The sequence below is a fragment of the Mastigoproctus giganteus genome, chromosome 4 (assembly GCF_048544385.1).
Source record: "Mastigoproctus giganteus isolate SK-2022 chromosome 4, ASM4854438v1, whole genome shotgun sequence".
NCBI classification, from domain to species: Eukaryota; Metazoa; Arthropoda; class Arachnida; order Uropygi; family Thelyphonidae; genus Mastigoproctus; species Mastigoproctus giganteus.
The window spans coordinates 28,872,172-28,887,494 of record NC_143578.1 but is presented as its reverse complement, the minus strand read 5'-3'; the positions used below and the strand labels follow the sequence as shown (position 1 = coordinate 28,887,494).

The 15,323-nt window shown below is 37.4% G+C and overlaps 1 protein-coding gene across 3 annotated transcripts in view; it reads left to right on the top strand.

The window, feature by feature from the left end:
* Positions 1-15,323, top strand: part of LOC150086503 (multiple PDZ domain protein-like) — a 431,516-nt gene that overhangs the window by 202,181 nt on the left and 214,012 nt on the right. For all 3 annotated transcript variants that reach the window (XR_016546894.1, XM_090372609.1, XM_090372607.1), the window contains exons 13-14: positions 3,633-3,713; positions 6,104-6,344. Coding sequence is in view for 2 of the 3 variants with exons in the window: in XM_090372609.1 (XP_090228735.1) it covers positions 3,633-3,713; positions 6,104-6,344 (322 nt within the window). In the remaining variant the exon portion in view is untranslated. The remainder of the gene's footprint in view (positions 1-3,632; positions 3,714-6,103; positions 6,345-15,323) is intronic.

Below are 15,323 nucleotides of genomic sequence, written 5' to 3'. Positions count from 1 at the left end.
GTTAGTTGCAATTTGTGCATGTAATTGATTGCTTAAATTTTTAACTGTTTTAAATTTTACAACCTCAAAAAAAAAAAAACCTGTTTATTTTTGTTCTTGTGTATCTTGTTTATATGATATAGAGTACTGTTTACAGGTATTAGATTAAATTACTTTTGAATAAATACTGTACTCTACATTATTATTCATTGTGTGTTTTTTCAGCCTCATTTAACTTGGTTACAAATTGTAAAGTGCTGTAAACAATACTGTACATACGGCGTGGTGGAGTTTGTTGGGGATTATAATCTCCATGAGTTGTACTGTACTGTACAAGTATTTAGTGTCTATAAGACAAAGTTGGACTTGCGTACAAAAAAGCACTTGCTATATAATATTGATGTAAATATACACCATAGTTTACTCATAAATTTAACTATATATGTAGTGTAAAGGCATTGTTTAATTTTCTCATATTGTGACTACCTTCACAACAAGATACCAGGTATTGCACTACTTCAAATAAATAATGCTTCTCTAGTAGAGGAGGCTACTATTATTTATTCTCAGTGGGCACCACCACCCAGATGCGTTTCAAAGCTTGTTGGCTTACTCATCAGTGGGTGGGCAGGTACCCTGATAATGCAAACATGCCATCACAGTTGCAAAGTTAATTCCACAATATGAAAGATGCCAAATGGTGAACAGAATGATCCTGTATTTAAATAGTTGCTAGAACAAGTACAAAGAAGGGCAGCAAGATTGGTGAGGGGAACAAAGGGGTGAGGGGAACTCTTACCAAGAAAGGCTTAAGTTCTGCAAATTGTAGTGCCTGGAGACTAGGCATCTGTGAGGTGATATGATTGAGGTGTATAAGGTCTTGAATGGATTGAGCAAGCTCAATGCTCATAAGATTCTTCCTCTTGCTCAGATTACAAACCTGAGGGACATAAACTGAAATTGAGGAAAGACAGTTGTCAAAATAGATGTATGGAAATTTGCCTTTAGCCAGTGGGTAGTTAATTGCTGGAACAAGCTTCCATCTGTTGTGGAAGTTGATAGCATAAATAAATTCAAGGCAGAACTAGAAAAATGTTTGGAATGAATGAATGAATGGGTGAAATGGGAGTGTTTTTTTTGGCTGATGCTGCATAAGCTTGCTTTCTTGCATCATATGCCTCTGCTAATGTCTCTAATTTGAGTATAAGCCCAAACTTTTATGGCCAGAAGTCAATTTCTGTCCCTGAAAGTACCGAAGTGCTCCCAAAATGGAAACTGAATACAGATATGTAAACAATTTTCAAATGATTTAAATGCCTGAATTGAATTATGTCTTTAACTTTTACTATGCTCTCTCTTGTTGTGTTAGATTACAAATACTCCCTTGACTGCTTTCACACATCCAAGGGAGCCTTTTATTTTGAGAATTTATATTTATAGGGGAATCCCCGGTATCTGAGTCCCTGCAGTTATGAGGATTTGAAAATTAAAGAATTAAAGCTTTTTCCCTTGAAAAAATTGACCAAGCACTTGAATATTTTTTGTAAGAATGATTTTCTTCATGATTGTGCAACAACAAAAGTTAAGCATGAAGTTAAAGACATAACTAAATGCTATGACACAAATTTTGTCTTAAAAAATATAGCAAAAAAAAAACACGAACAACTCTGGATTCATTCTTTATTCGTACAACTGAAAAATAGTTTGACTTCAATAAACTTTACTTAACCTTATATTGTGCAACATATTATAATAAAATAATTTTCTCATTTTTCAGTTCCTTCATCCATTTTTTACTATGTACAAGTACATAACAAATATTACTATATAATATCGGTGTAGGTACACCATAGACAACTCTTAAAGAAAATTTACGGTAGTAGTGTGAAAGGCATCATTTCATCTGTATCTCATATTGCGCTCATCCTTCACGAGTTGCCCATGTATTACACTACCTCGAATAAGTAATGCTTCACTAATAGAGAAGATGATTGTTACTTATTCTTGGTGGGCACCACCACCCAGACGGCACTGCTAGCAAAATGGTATGGGTTAAGAAACTATGTTATCCACATACTGTCCCTATTAGACTTAAGAAAGCAAAAAAGGTATAGGAAAGTGATAGTAGGAGAGGAAGAAATGCCACCGAAAGGAGGAAGGGACAGTTACTTATTATTATTAGCCATATGGTGCAAGGAAGTTTGAGGCTTATGCTGCACCAGCCAAAACAAAAAAAAATTCCGAGTTACCCTGAGAGAGAGAGAGAGAGAGAAGAGAGAGAGAGAGGGAGGGAGGGAGGGAGGGAGGGAGAAAGGAATCACCAAGAGAGAAGAATGATGATATCCAGTTCAGGACCCTGGGTTTGCCAAGCCCATACTCACCAGATGTGAGCCTCACTGAACTAAATCACCCGTTTGTTGTTGTTTGTTATTTGGTTTTTAGGAGCATTAGCAGCTAAGGCCATATTGCTCCGGGGATATGCGGTGGTTATTCCTTGATCTTTCCGCATCCTCCGTATTTGTTGGGCACTGGCTCAAACCCCAGTCTAATCAAGAAACGTGTGCTATGCACTGCTGCTCCTGCCCACCTGGCTACGGAGGCGCCACTAAATCACTCACGAATCTCTCAAATAGGCAACGCTTCCCCATCCTTCACAAAGAGTTACCATGTATTGCACTACCTTGAATAAGTAACGCTTCACTAATAGAAAAGACTTGTTTTAGTTATTCTCGGTGTGTACCCCCACCCAGACAGCACTGTTTCAAAGCTAGTTGGCTTTTCATCCACCAATGAAAAGCCAACTAGCTTTTAAACGGTGCCATCTGGGTGGTTGTGCCCACCGAGAATAAGCAACAATAGTCTTCTCTATTAGTGAAGCATTACTTATTCGAGGTAGTGCAGTACATGGGCAACTTGTTGTGAAAGATGAGCACAATATGGGATACAGATGAAATGACATTTCACACTACTACCATAGTTTTTCTTTAAGAGTTGTCTATGGTGTATCTACACCGATATTATATAGATATAGAATCTTAAACTCTTAAAATATTATGCCTAGTTGCATTTAGTTTTATTTAAATAATAAACATTACAAAAATTTTGTCACCGTTTTAAGTGGAATTTTCTGGAACCAATTATCCTTGGATAACGAGGATCCCCTGTATATTTTTTTATAAAATATATTTAAGTCTGTAGTCCATGATAAATGATCATCAGTTTCGTATGTTCTGATGCTTAGGTTTTACTGCATGTATAAGAACCATTAATTTTACCTCTTATCGAATTTATTTTTTGTGCATGTCTTAATATTTCAGCTATTATCATCCTAACTATAAAATTGATGGTATTACTTTCTGTAAAATTAAGTATATGTATTGAATGTATTGACCCAGTATGTCATCAGTCAGAAGATAATGTAGAGGAAAAGCGTGTGTGTGTGTTTAAAATACATACTCCTCATAAATTGACAATTAAGAACAAACATTATGTAGAATTTAGATAGCTTTACTCTTGAATTTATCTTAAAATGCATACTGCATTTTTCAGAAATTTACTTGCATATTTTTATTACAGATTTGTATGTGTATCATATTTAGCTTCTATATATATTGTACATTTTGTTAATGTATATTATATTATGTATATATTAGGTATCTTGGGAAGCTGAAGATCATGTTAAACTTTCTGCCAGTCCTGTACATATTTCAAATGGCAGTGCAGTTTATTTTAAGGTAAATATGATTCTTATAAGCATTTTTACAATATTAGTGTTAAATAATGTTATATGGGTGCAGTGTCCAAAATTCAGCAACCTCTGGGACCTGGAGTTTGCCAGTTTTTGGATTTTTCCAAATATTGAATAATAAATCTAACCAATCATGAAGTGTCAACATTCAAGCACAGGTAATGGGAGAATACACCGGCAGCATGGCCATATACTTTTTGATAACTTTTCTACATTATTAACTTAGTTTTATTAACTCTATTATTTTATTCTTATTATTCTTTTATTCCTTGTTGTTTTCTGTATTTATTAATGATATTGATGAAAATATATCAGGTTTAATGTCCAAGTTTGCAGACAGTGCAAAGTTTGGCAGGGTTGTTAATGATAGTACACTACTCAACAGGATCTAAAGAAATTGAACAGATGGGCTGAGAGGTGGCAACTGAAGTTTAACATTGGCAAGTGTAAAATACTACATCTGGGAAGCAGTAACCCCAGAGTAACATATCAACTGGGTGGAACTACACTCAGCTTAGTAGAGAATGAAAAAAGACTTGGAGAATATTGTGCAGTCAGATATGAAGTTTTCTGAGCAGTGCAGAGAGTCTGCAAGAGTAGGTCATGGGGTCTTGTCAATGATATACAGGAATTTTGCTAGCAGGGATAAGGAGGTGATTATCCTCTTGTATAAGGCAATGGTCAGGCCACACCTTGAGTACTGTATACAGGTCTGGAAGCCTCATTTTAAGAAATATGTAGAGCTGCTGGAGTGAGTACAGAGAAGGGAAATGGGATTGGTGAGGGGAACAAAGGGTTGCTGTTATGAAGAAAAGCTTAACTTCTGTAAATTGCAACATCTAGAGACTAGGCACCTGCAAGGTGATCTGATTGAGTTGTATGAGGCCTTGAATGGTTTGAGCAAGCTCAATGCTGATGGGATTCTTCCTCTTGCCCAGATTACAAACCTGTGGGGGGGGGGGTATAAATTCAAATTGAGGAAAGACAGTTATAGAATAGATGTGTGGTAATTTGCATTTTTCCAGCAGTCGGTTGATTGCTGGAACAAACTTCCATCTGTATTGGTAGTTGACAGCTTAAATAAATTCAAAGCAGTACTAGACAAACATTTGGAATGGGAAGGGGTTTTTTTTTTTTTTGGCTGATGCTGTATAAGCTTGCTTTCTTGCCTCATATGCCACTACTAATGCTATTCTGTTCTAGGACCCAAATTGGAAATGCATCATTTGGCAGGTCATGAGATACTTAACTCCCAGTTACATTTGTTTCTAGGGCAAGCATCTATTTCTTCAGTGATTCAGATTCTCTTCTTAATGCACCAAGTTATAATATGAGATTGGTACACTCCTTACATCTCAAAGAAAAGATTTGTCAGTGGAACTTAGTTATTGATCAGAACAAACTTAGAATGCATGACACAGGCTGTACAATTGATAAACTCATTTCTCACTTGAGAAATGCCTGCAGGCATTTCCATCTGAGTCATAATGTTCTTGGATGATGTATTGAAAGTGGATCTTGTAACAACCATTATTTAGGTAAAAGTTGAACTTAAGAAAGATTACAAAATTTAAATTTACGATATATTACAGAATTTAAATTAACAATGTATTGCAGAAATTAAACTGTTACTTACCAAAACTTACCCACTAGTTGAAGTTAACTACCAAAGTTACCAGAAAGAATTTAACTTAGTAGGAATACTTTAGAAAAGTTAAGAATTAAATTTACAGAATAAATTAATTTCACAAAATGCTGAAATTAAATTTAGAAACTTATTGCAATAAAATTTACAAAATTACAGAAATTAAATTTAAACAAATTTTAAACTAAAAATTTTGTCTGCAAGACATCTGATGTTAATCTCCTTCAGTTAAGTCACCAGAGCCAACTTAAAATACATCTGCTTTCTTTGACTGCATACAGTAGGATCTTTTATTGGAGTGTATCTCATTTCAACAAAAGCACATTTGTTTTGTCAAACCCTGTGGCCATACTAAGAAAAAAATGCTACCCCACGAACCTTGCACAATCTCTTTAGTTAATTCACAAATCTGGGCCATATACACCGTCCTGTCCTGTCTGGGTGAATTTTCTGTATTTCTATTGACTAGAGGAATCAGCCAATCTGTACCTGAGATCAGCTAAATCATCTGATCTCCAGTAGGGAGAATAGTTTTTCAGGGTTTTTCCAGTACACATAATGTGCGTTATGGTAAGTATAGCTGCTCTCCATTCATGTCACTATATGACTTCTGTGAGTATTATTATAAGTTCTTTAGAATTTTTAAGAATTGTTAAGAAATCAAAATTTTCATTCCTAAAAATATTTTGTTTTCCTATACTCATGGTAAATATAAAACCTTTTTCTTACAGGATAGGAAAGAAGATACTCGTGCCATTAATCATGTAAATCATGTAGGTTATAGTTCATTTTATCGAAGTTCGCGATCATTGACACCATCTTCTATAGCATCGCTAGGAGATTCTCAGTTTTCTTCTCCCCTCACAAGTCCAGCATTTTCACCTAGTATTTCAAGATGGGGTCTTAATATTCCACCACTTCCAGCAGCACTTGAAAGGATAGTTCGAATCAAGAAAGGAAGCAAACCGTTAGGTATAAACATTGTTATTACTAATCTTCTTATGCATGAAACTTTGGGGGCATTAAAACTGTCATAAGTTTCTAATTCAAAAAAGTAGTATATTATACTCTTTCATCAGTAAAGTTATATTTGGAAATTTTTGGTGACAGTTTATTCTCATGTCATTTATAACTTTTTTCCATCTCCAGCAGTTAGTGTGAGAGAAAGGGGTGTTGAGAATATAACTTTTGAAAAGCCAATGACTATGTTATTATAAATGATATTATTTAATTAATTTATTTATTTTATTTATTTTTTGCATCCGACAGTTCACATGCCCAAAACTACATTAAGCATAACTTCAAACATGATCTAATATGTTTGTTTATAATCCAGGAAAGTATAATATAGGGAAAGTTCAAGAATATTGATGTAGCCCATTTAAGGGAAGAAGGGTTGGAGGAGGAGGAGGGCTGCCCCACCACTCCAACCCCTCTCCTGAGGATTGTTTTGTGTGTGTATGTATCATGAAAAAATAATAATATAAACTATAGTATATAGTATAAAATACTAGAGAATGCTATAGAATACAGTAGTGATATTAATAGAATATAAAAACTAGTATAAAATGTAAGTGTATTTATTGGTTTCATTATTATTATTAGCCATGTGGTGCAAGGAAGCCTGAGGCTTTTGCTGCACCAGCCAAAAAAAAAAAAAAAAAATTCTGAGTTACCCCTGAGAGAGAGAGAGAGAGAGAGACACACACAGAGACAGTCAGTCAGTCAGAAGAAGGGAATCACCAAGAAAGAGAAGAATGATGATATCCAGCTCAGGACTTTGGGTGTGCTAAGCCCATACTCACCAGATGTGAGCCCCTGGGATTCTTGTCTTTTATAATATATTATATTCTAGCAATATTGGTCTGTACTGCTTTGCACGTGCCTCTATCTGTTAGGTATTCAATATTTTTCCCTACGGTTAAACTTCACTTATTATTGATAAATTTATTCTTAGCTTGTAATTTTTGTGTATAACTTAAATTTTTTTTTTTTTTTTTTTTGCTGTCGAGGCTATGCAGTACATGTTTTTTCGGAAGCAGCTAAGTGAAACTTTATTTATTGATTTGAAATTGTTTTTGTCTAATTTTTGATTTAAAATTATTAGTAGTATAATATTTGTTTGTGATTCCCTGATTAATTTGCTGTATTTGTTATTTACTTGGCCCTTGAAATTACTTAAAAAAACCACAGTCAGTGTTGTGTTGTATAGATAGGAACATTCGAATTTTGCTGCCATTATTTTAGTATTGAGATTTAGATGTAGCAGGTACTAGAGGTTTCTCCATAGCTTTGTAGCAGTGTAATCAGTATCAGAAGAGGCTTATAAACTGTAATTTATATCACTACATAAGTGTTTTAATAACTTAACTTTTAACACAAAGTCCATAACTTACAACATTAATATTCGTAGAGCTTTTAGTATCGGTGATTTGGCGTAGATACAATATTGCAAATATGTCACTTGAGCGTTCAAATCATGTAGGTTGGCGATAGATAGTTAAATTTATTATCTATTCTAACTACTTAGAATTTACAAACGTAATGGTGTAGTGTTATTACTGCATTTGGATATAATTTTACTATAATATTTTTAATTATATTGAATTTGAACCAAAATCATGCCTCAGACCAAAGCATCAAAGTAAAAGGCTCAAGGTAGTGGGAGTGCTGTGGCTCAGCAGAGAACTGAGGGGGTGTGGTTGTCCTCTGAATCACAGCCTTATGAAAAGTACAGCTTGTTTGATGTTTCAGAGCCATTAGGAATGGGATATGATATTGCCAATGGGAATGTCTTTGTGTTTGCTTGATGCACTGGTCCCACAGGAGCTGGTTGTCAGTGGCTCTATTGTCAGGGAAGACGGGATGTGCAAAAAAGGATAGGTGGAATAGGACAGGGTATGTCTGCCAGGGGCAAAAGTAATTTAAGGGCACAAAAGGTGATATTGTTGTGCATGTTGGCACCAATGACATTAAGAGCAGGAGATCTGTGGACTTACTTAACAAGTAAGTCAGATCAATGTTGAAAAAAGTTACGAGTTAGGGTTAAATTGAAAGTGTCTGCAATTCTGCCCAGACATTGTAGGAGGAGTATATGATGAGAGCTTTGTCAATCAATTTGGCCCTGGAGAGATTGTGCAAGGGTCACAGGGTAGAATTTTTCCCAACGTGATCTGTGCTTGTGAACAGGGATGGCAGACATACCCTGGTCCTATTCCACCTATCCTTTTTTGACAGGGAAAAATAGAAAGGGTGCAAGAATATTTGCTGATGCTATCAAGCATTGTTAAGTGGGTCAGAAAACTGCTAGCTTGGGAAGATTCACAGACTAATAAATTAACAGTAGCTGCAGGCAGAGGTGAAAGTGATTCTTGCACTGCTTCTATTCTAACACCAGCCAGGAAAGCAAGGTTGCTGGAGATTTCAAGATTTAAAAGCTGAATACAGAATTAACAACCCAAATAATACAAACCATGATAAGAAACCAAGTGCTTCTTGATTAGACTGGGGTTCAAGCCCGTGACCACCAAATACGGAGGATGCAGAAAGGTCAGGGAATGACCACCGCATATCACCGGAGCAATATGGCCTTAGTTGCTAAAGCTCTTAAAAAAAAACCAAATAAATAACAAGAAACCAGGAACTCACGTTGTCCTTCCCTTTCATAATAAATATGCTAAACGTCTTTGTCAAGTGTTCATGAACACAGATATAACGCTGACGTTTTCATCATACAACAAACTGGGGGTTTTGAGTTCAGTACATATAACGAGACACACAAGTATTTGTCGTGAGTCTTTAATAATATCATATACTTGATAATGGCAATCGAACTATATAGCGTGTTAGCGTATACACTAAAATTGGGCACCTCCAAGACATCTAATACACGTGCATATTATCACTTCAACAGTTTCAAAACCAACCAAACACATACAGAACTCACACATGTCCATCCCTGTAATCACAACCCATTAATTGATTTGACAATTACAGTTATTAAATTGAACTCCAATTACAAAATCCTTCAGTATGAAGCTCTCATTATTGAATGGTTTCAGCGATACACTTCATTAAATGTATTAAACACTAAACTCCCCATAAACTTGTCCCCCATTTAGCATTACCATTAACAAGGGCTGATGATGCAAGAAAGCAAGCATATATAGCATCAGCCAAAAAAAAAAAAAAAAAAAAAAACCCTTATTTCATCCATCCCCTCGCTCCAAATGTTTATCAAGTTCTGCCTTGAATCTATTTAAGCTATCAACTTCTACAACGACAGATGGAAGTTTTGTTCCACCAATCAACCACCTGCTGGCTAAAGGCAAACTTCCGCACATCTATTCTAAAACAGTCTTTCCTCAATTTGAATTTATGCCCTCTCAGGTGATTATTCTGAGCAAGAGGAAGAATCCCATCAACATTGAGCATTATCAAACCATTCAAGGCTTTATACACCTCAATCAGATCACCTCGCAGGTACCTAGACCCCAGACACTGTAATTTGCAAAACTTAAGCCTATCGTTGTAAGAGTAACCCTTTGTTCTGTTCACTAACCTTGTTGCCTTCTCTGTACTCATTCCAGCATCTCTACATCCTTCCTAAAATGAGGCCTCAAGACCTGTATACAGTACTCAAGGGGTGGCCTGACCATTGCCTTATACAAGGGGATAATCACCTCCTTATCCCTGCTAGAAAAATTCCTCTACGTCATTGACAAGACAACATGAGCTACTCTTGCAGACCGTCTGCCCTGCTCAGAAAACTTCATATCTACCTACACAATTACCCCAGATCCTTTTCATTCTCTACCACTGTCAGTGTAGTACCACAGAGTTGATATGTTACTCTGGGATTACTGCTTCCCATATGCCGACCGGGCTAGCCAGGTGGGTGAAGCGCCTGCCTGGCAACCCAAAGGTCGCGGGTTCGAATCCCGCCTCGGGCTTGGATCAAAGTAATGCAAAAAACCTTGGGAGGTGCACTATGGCCACAGAAGCCGATGTGCCAATAACTACCAAAACAAAAAAAAAAAAAAAAAAAGCTTCCCATATGTAGTACTTTACATTTGTCAATGTTAAACTTCATTTGCCACCTCTCAACCAATCTGCTCAAGTTTTCTAGATCATGCCATGTACTGTCATTATTGTCATTAAGAACCCTGACAACCTTCATATTATCTGCAAACTTGGACATTAAGCCTAATATACCATCATCAATATCATTTATAAATAGCATTAGCATTAGTAGAGGCATTTGATGCAAGAAAGCAAGCTTATGCAGCATCAGCCAAAAAAAAAAAAAAAAAAAAAAAAAAAAACCACTTCACCCCTCTGTTCATTCAAAATACCTGTCCAGATGAGCCTTAAACTTATTTAGGTTATCAACTTCCACTACAAGGGATGGAAGTCTGTTCCAACCAACCACCCGCTGGCTAAAGGCAAATTTCCACACGTCTATCCTACATCTGTCTTTCCTCAATTTGAATTTATGCCCTCTCAGGTGATTATTCTGAGCAAGAGGAAGAATCCCATCAGCATTGAGCATGCTCAAACCATTCAAGTCTTTATACACCTCTATCAGATCACCTCCCCGGTGCCTAGTCTCCAGACTCTGTAATTTGCAAAACTTAAGCCTTTCTTCGTAAGAGCACCCCTTTGTTCCATTCACTAATCTTGTTGCCCTTCTCTGTACTCGTTCCAGCAGCTCTACATCCTTCTTGAAATGAGGCCTCCAGACCTGTATACAGTATTCTAGGTGTGGTCTGACCATTGCCTTATACAATGGAATAATCACCTCCTTATCCCTGCTGGAAAAATTCCTGTATATCATTGACAATACTCCATGAGCTACTGTTGCAGCCCGTCTGCACTGCTCAGAGAATTTCATATCTGCCTGCACAACCACCCCCAAGTCCCTTTCATTCTCTACCACTGTCAGTGTAGTACCACAGAGTTGATACGTTGCTCTGGGGTTGCTGTTTCCCATGTGTAGTACTTTACATTTGTCAATGTTAAACTTCATTTGCCACCTCTCAGCCCATCTGCTCAACCTTTCCAGATCCTGTTGCAGCAGCATAGTGTCAGTAATGTCCTTGACAACCCTGCCAACCTTTGTATCGTGTGCAAACTTGGACATTAAGCTTGATATACCATCATCAATATCATTTATAAATACAGAAAACAATAATGGACCCAACACTGAGCCCTGAGGGACTCCACTAATAACATTAGTCCACGATGAGCAGTGTCCATTGATTACCACGCTTTGCTTTCTCCCCCTCAACCACCCCTTTATCCATAGCAGCAATTTGCCTCCAATGTCACACTGCTCCAATTTGTGTAGCAGTCTTCCATGTGCAACAGTATCAAAAGCCTTTCTAAGATCCAAGTATATAATATCAAAGTTATTCCCTGCATCCAGTTCTTTTGTGACTGCATCATAGTATCCAATCAAATTGGTCAGGCAAGACTTCCCCTTAACAAAACCATGCTGTGTCTGAGCTATAACTGAAGTCTTGTCTAAATGATCCTGCAGTGCTTCTTTAACCAGTGCCTCCATTAATTTTCCTGGAACAGAAGTTAAGCTCACAGGTCTATAATTACTTGTGTCAGCCTTTAATCCTCCTTTGTGAATTGGGGTCACATTTGCACATTTCCAGTCTATGGGTACCTCCCCCGAGTCCAAGGAAGCTCTCATAATTATGGCTAAGGGTTTGCTTACTTCCTTTGCTGCCTCCTTTAATATAACTGGATAGATCCCATCCACCCCGGGTGCCTTTCTTGTGTTTATCTTCAACAGTTTCTCCTCCACTTTACTCCCAGTTATTTCAAGATTCTGTAGCTTACTGCTAGAGTTGAATACACCTCTGGCATTCCCCTCGCTGAATAACTCCTCATGTGTGAATGTCGATGTAAAATATTCATTTAGTTTGTTAGCTACCTGAGCAGGATCATCAGCAGTTGAACCATCAATATCAAGTGGACCAATCTGATTCATCCCCTTCCTTCTAGAGTTTACATAAGTAAAGAACTCTTTGCTGTTTTTCTTTGCATCCCTTGCCAAGGATTTCTCGTAATCTGCCTTCGCCTGCCTAACCTCCTTTGTAACTTGGTTGCATATCAACTTGTATCTATCATAGGCTTCTGTGTCATGTGTTAATTTGTAAGTATCCCATGCATTTTTCTTTTCTGCCATATGCCTCATTAGTTCATCTGACATCCATTTTGGCCTAAACCTTGAACAGTGTTTCTTAGTTGGTATGTAAAGCCTAGTAGCTTCCAAGATAAGTTCTTTGAATGCTTCCCATTTTGAATTTGCTGTTGGTAACATCATCAGTTGGTCCCACTGTATAGAATTTAAATACTGTCTCAGTCCATCGTAGTCGCCTTTACGGAAGCAATAAACCTTCCCTTTACCCCTAATGGTAGTTACCTCTTTGAGTAAATCCCACTTCAGCACACTGTGATCACTGCCACCTAGTGGTTCATTTATCTGCAGATTCTTAATGCATGAAGAATCACTGCTGATAATCAAATCAAGAGTATTACTCCCCCTAGTTGACTCCCGAACATGCTGATGTAGAAAACAATCATCCAATAAATCCACAAAAGCCCTGCTAGTGTGTGAGTAACCAGCCCCCAAATTCCAGTCAATATCTGGGAAATTAAAATCTCCCATTATAAGACTCTCTGATTTACTGGCCCACTCTATTTCCCTGTACAGTTTCTTATTATACTCATCAGAGTCATTAGGCCTATAGCACACTCCTACTCTCAATTTTGATCTCCCAATGCTTATGTCACACCAAACTGACTCAACACTGCACTGTCCAGCGATGTCGACTGGCTTCACTTCCTTGTTTTTTATGTGTTTCTTAATTAATAGCATAACCACTCCTCCCTTCCTATCCTGTCTATCATTTCTGTAGACGTTGTACTCCCCAAATTGCAGTTCTGCATCCTTTATATCTGTGTGACACCCCATCTCTGATATCCCAACAATATCTGCCTTTGATGTTTTGAGCAATACCTCAAATTCATCAAATTTATTTTCTAAACTCCTAGCATTTGTGTTCACGCAAGTATACCTGCCCCTGTTTCTATTCTTAGCTACCCTAACACAACCCATGTGTTTACTTGTACCTCAATGGCTCCCAGCAGTCTCCGAAACATCCTGCATCTTGTTTTTCAGGCTTCTGCTCATTCTAATAGAAGCAGTGCAAGAATCTCTTTCACCTCTGCCAGCCAGTGGCTACTGTCAATCTATTAGTCCTTGTATTCCCACCAAACTAGCAGTTTTCCGACCCACCTAACACTGCCTCGATAGCATCAGCAAATATTCTTGCACCTTTTCTATTTAAGTGTATCCCATCCCTGTAGAAGCAATCTCTCCTGTTAACAAGCACAGTCCAGGCTGAAAAAAATTCTACCCTTTGAGCCTTGCACAATCTTTCCAGGGCCGAATTGATCGACAAGGCTCTCATCATATACTCCCTCCTATCGTGTCTGGGCAGAATTGCAGACACTTTCAAATTCAACCCTAATTCTCGGCTTTTGTTCAACAGTGATCTGTACTTGTTAAGTAATTCTGCCGGTCTCCTGCTCTTAATATTATTAGTGCCAACGTGTACAACTGTATCACCTTTTGTGCCCTTAAAAGATGATATTCGCTCTACAACGTCATCAACCTTTGCCCCTGGCAGACATACCCTGGTCCTGTTCCACCTATCTTTTTTACAAAGCATGTTCCCCGTTTCCCTGACAATAGAGTCACCAACAACTACTAGTTCCTTCGGGACCAGCGCATTCTGCCTTGGGGGTTGTCTCTGTGTCACGTGATGCCCAAGTGCAAGCTCTGGCGTTGATGTGGGCAGCTGAGAGCTTGATGGGCCCCTCAATTTAGTTTCTTCGAGGGCATCCACCCTGTCCTTCAAGCTCTCATATAGGCCCACAAGAACGCTGAGTTGTTGCCTGATATCGATACACTCCTTGCATCGCGCACACACAAAGACATCCCCCATGGCAGTATCATGTCCCGTACCCGATTGCTCTGCAGACATCAAGCAAGCAGTGCATTTTATAAGGCTGTGAGTCAGAGGACAACTGCCCCCCCCCCCCTCAGTTCTGCTCTCAGCCACAGCACTTCCATTAGCTTGAGCCTTTTGCTTTGCTGCTCTGGTCTGAGTCATGATTCTATTAATTTATTAATTAATTCCAATTAAGTTATGTTATTAATTATGTTAAATATAATTAATTATATTACGTTTGTAATCTAAGTCGTTATATGTATTTATTTAAAAGTACAATTTAACTGCTAACGAAGTTCAACTAACGCTATCTAGTACGGTATATAACTATCGTATCACAAAGGTGGGAAAGTTACGAACGGTAACTCTACGGACACTTAAGTATTAATTAACTTTCAAATCTCGCTGTCTCAATTCAGAATAAACTAACGATCCTTACTAGGTCTATAAGCTACTTACAGAAATAATTCGATGTAAAAAATATTCAATCAAGCGGCTAAATATGGCTAAAGAACTTCTCGTTCAGCGGAGTTGCAAACACGTGGATACCCTTACCGATACTTTTATGCAATTACAAGGCCGAGTAAAGAATAAATACACCTAATTAATCAGAAAATCACAAAATAATGTTATACTACTAAATTTAAATCAAAAGTTTTAGAAAAACAATAATTTCAAATCAATAAATGGTCCATGAAAAATTTAAATAGGAAGGGTGATAAGGGATGGCTATACCTCATGCCATGTTTAACCTTAAACCATTTTCCAGTTGCTTCCTTTTAGCCACTGCTGCAGATTTCTATTTTTATACAAATTTTTTATTCTGTTAAAAGCTTGTACTCAATATCAAATTTTTATAAAATTTGAAATAGCAGTTTTCTCAGTGTCATATACTTTTTCAAAACAAACAAATCCTAAA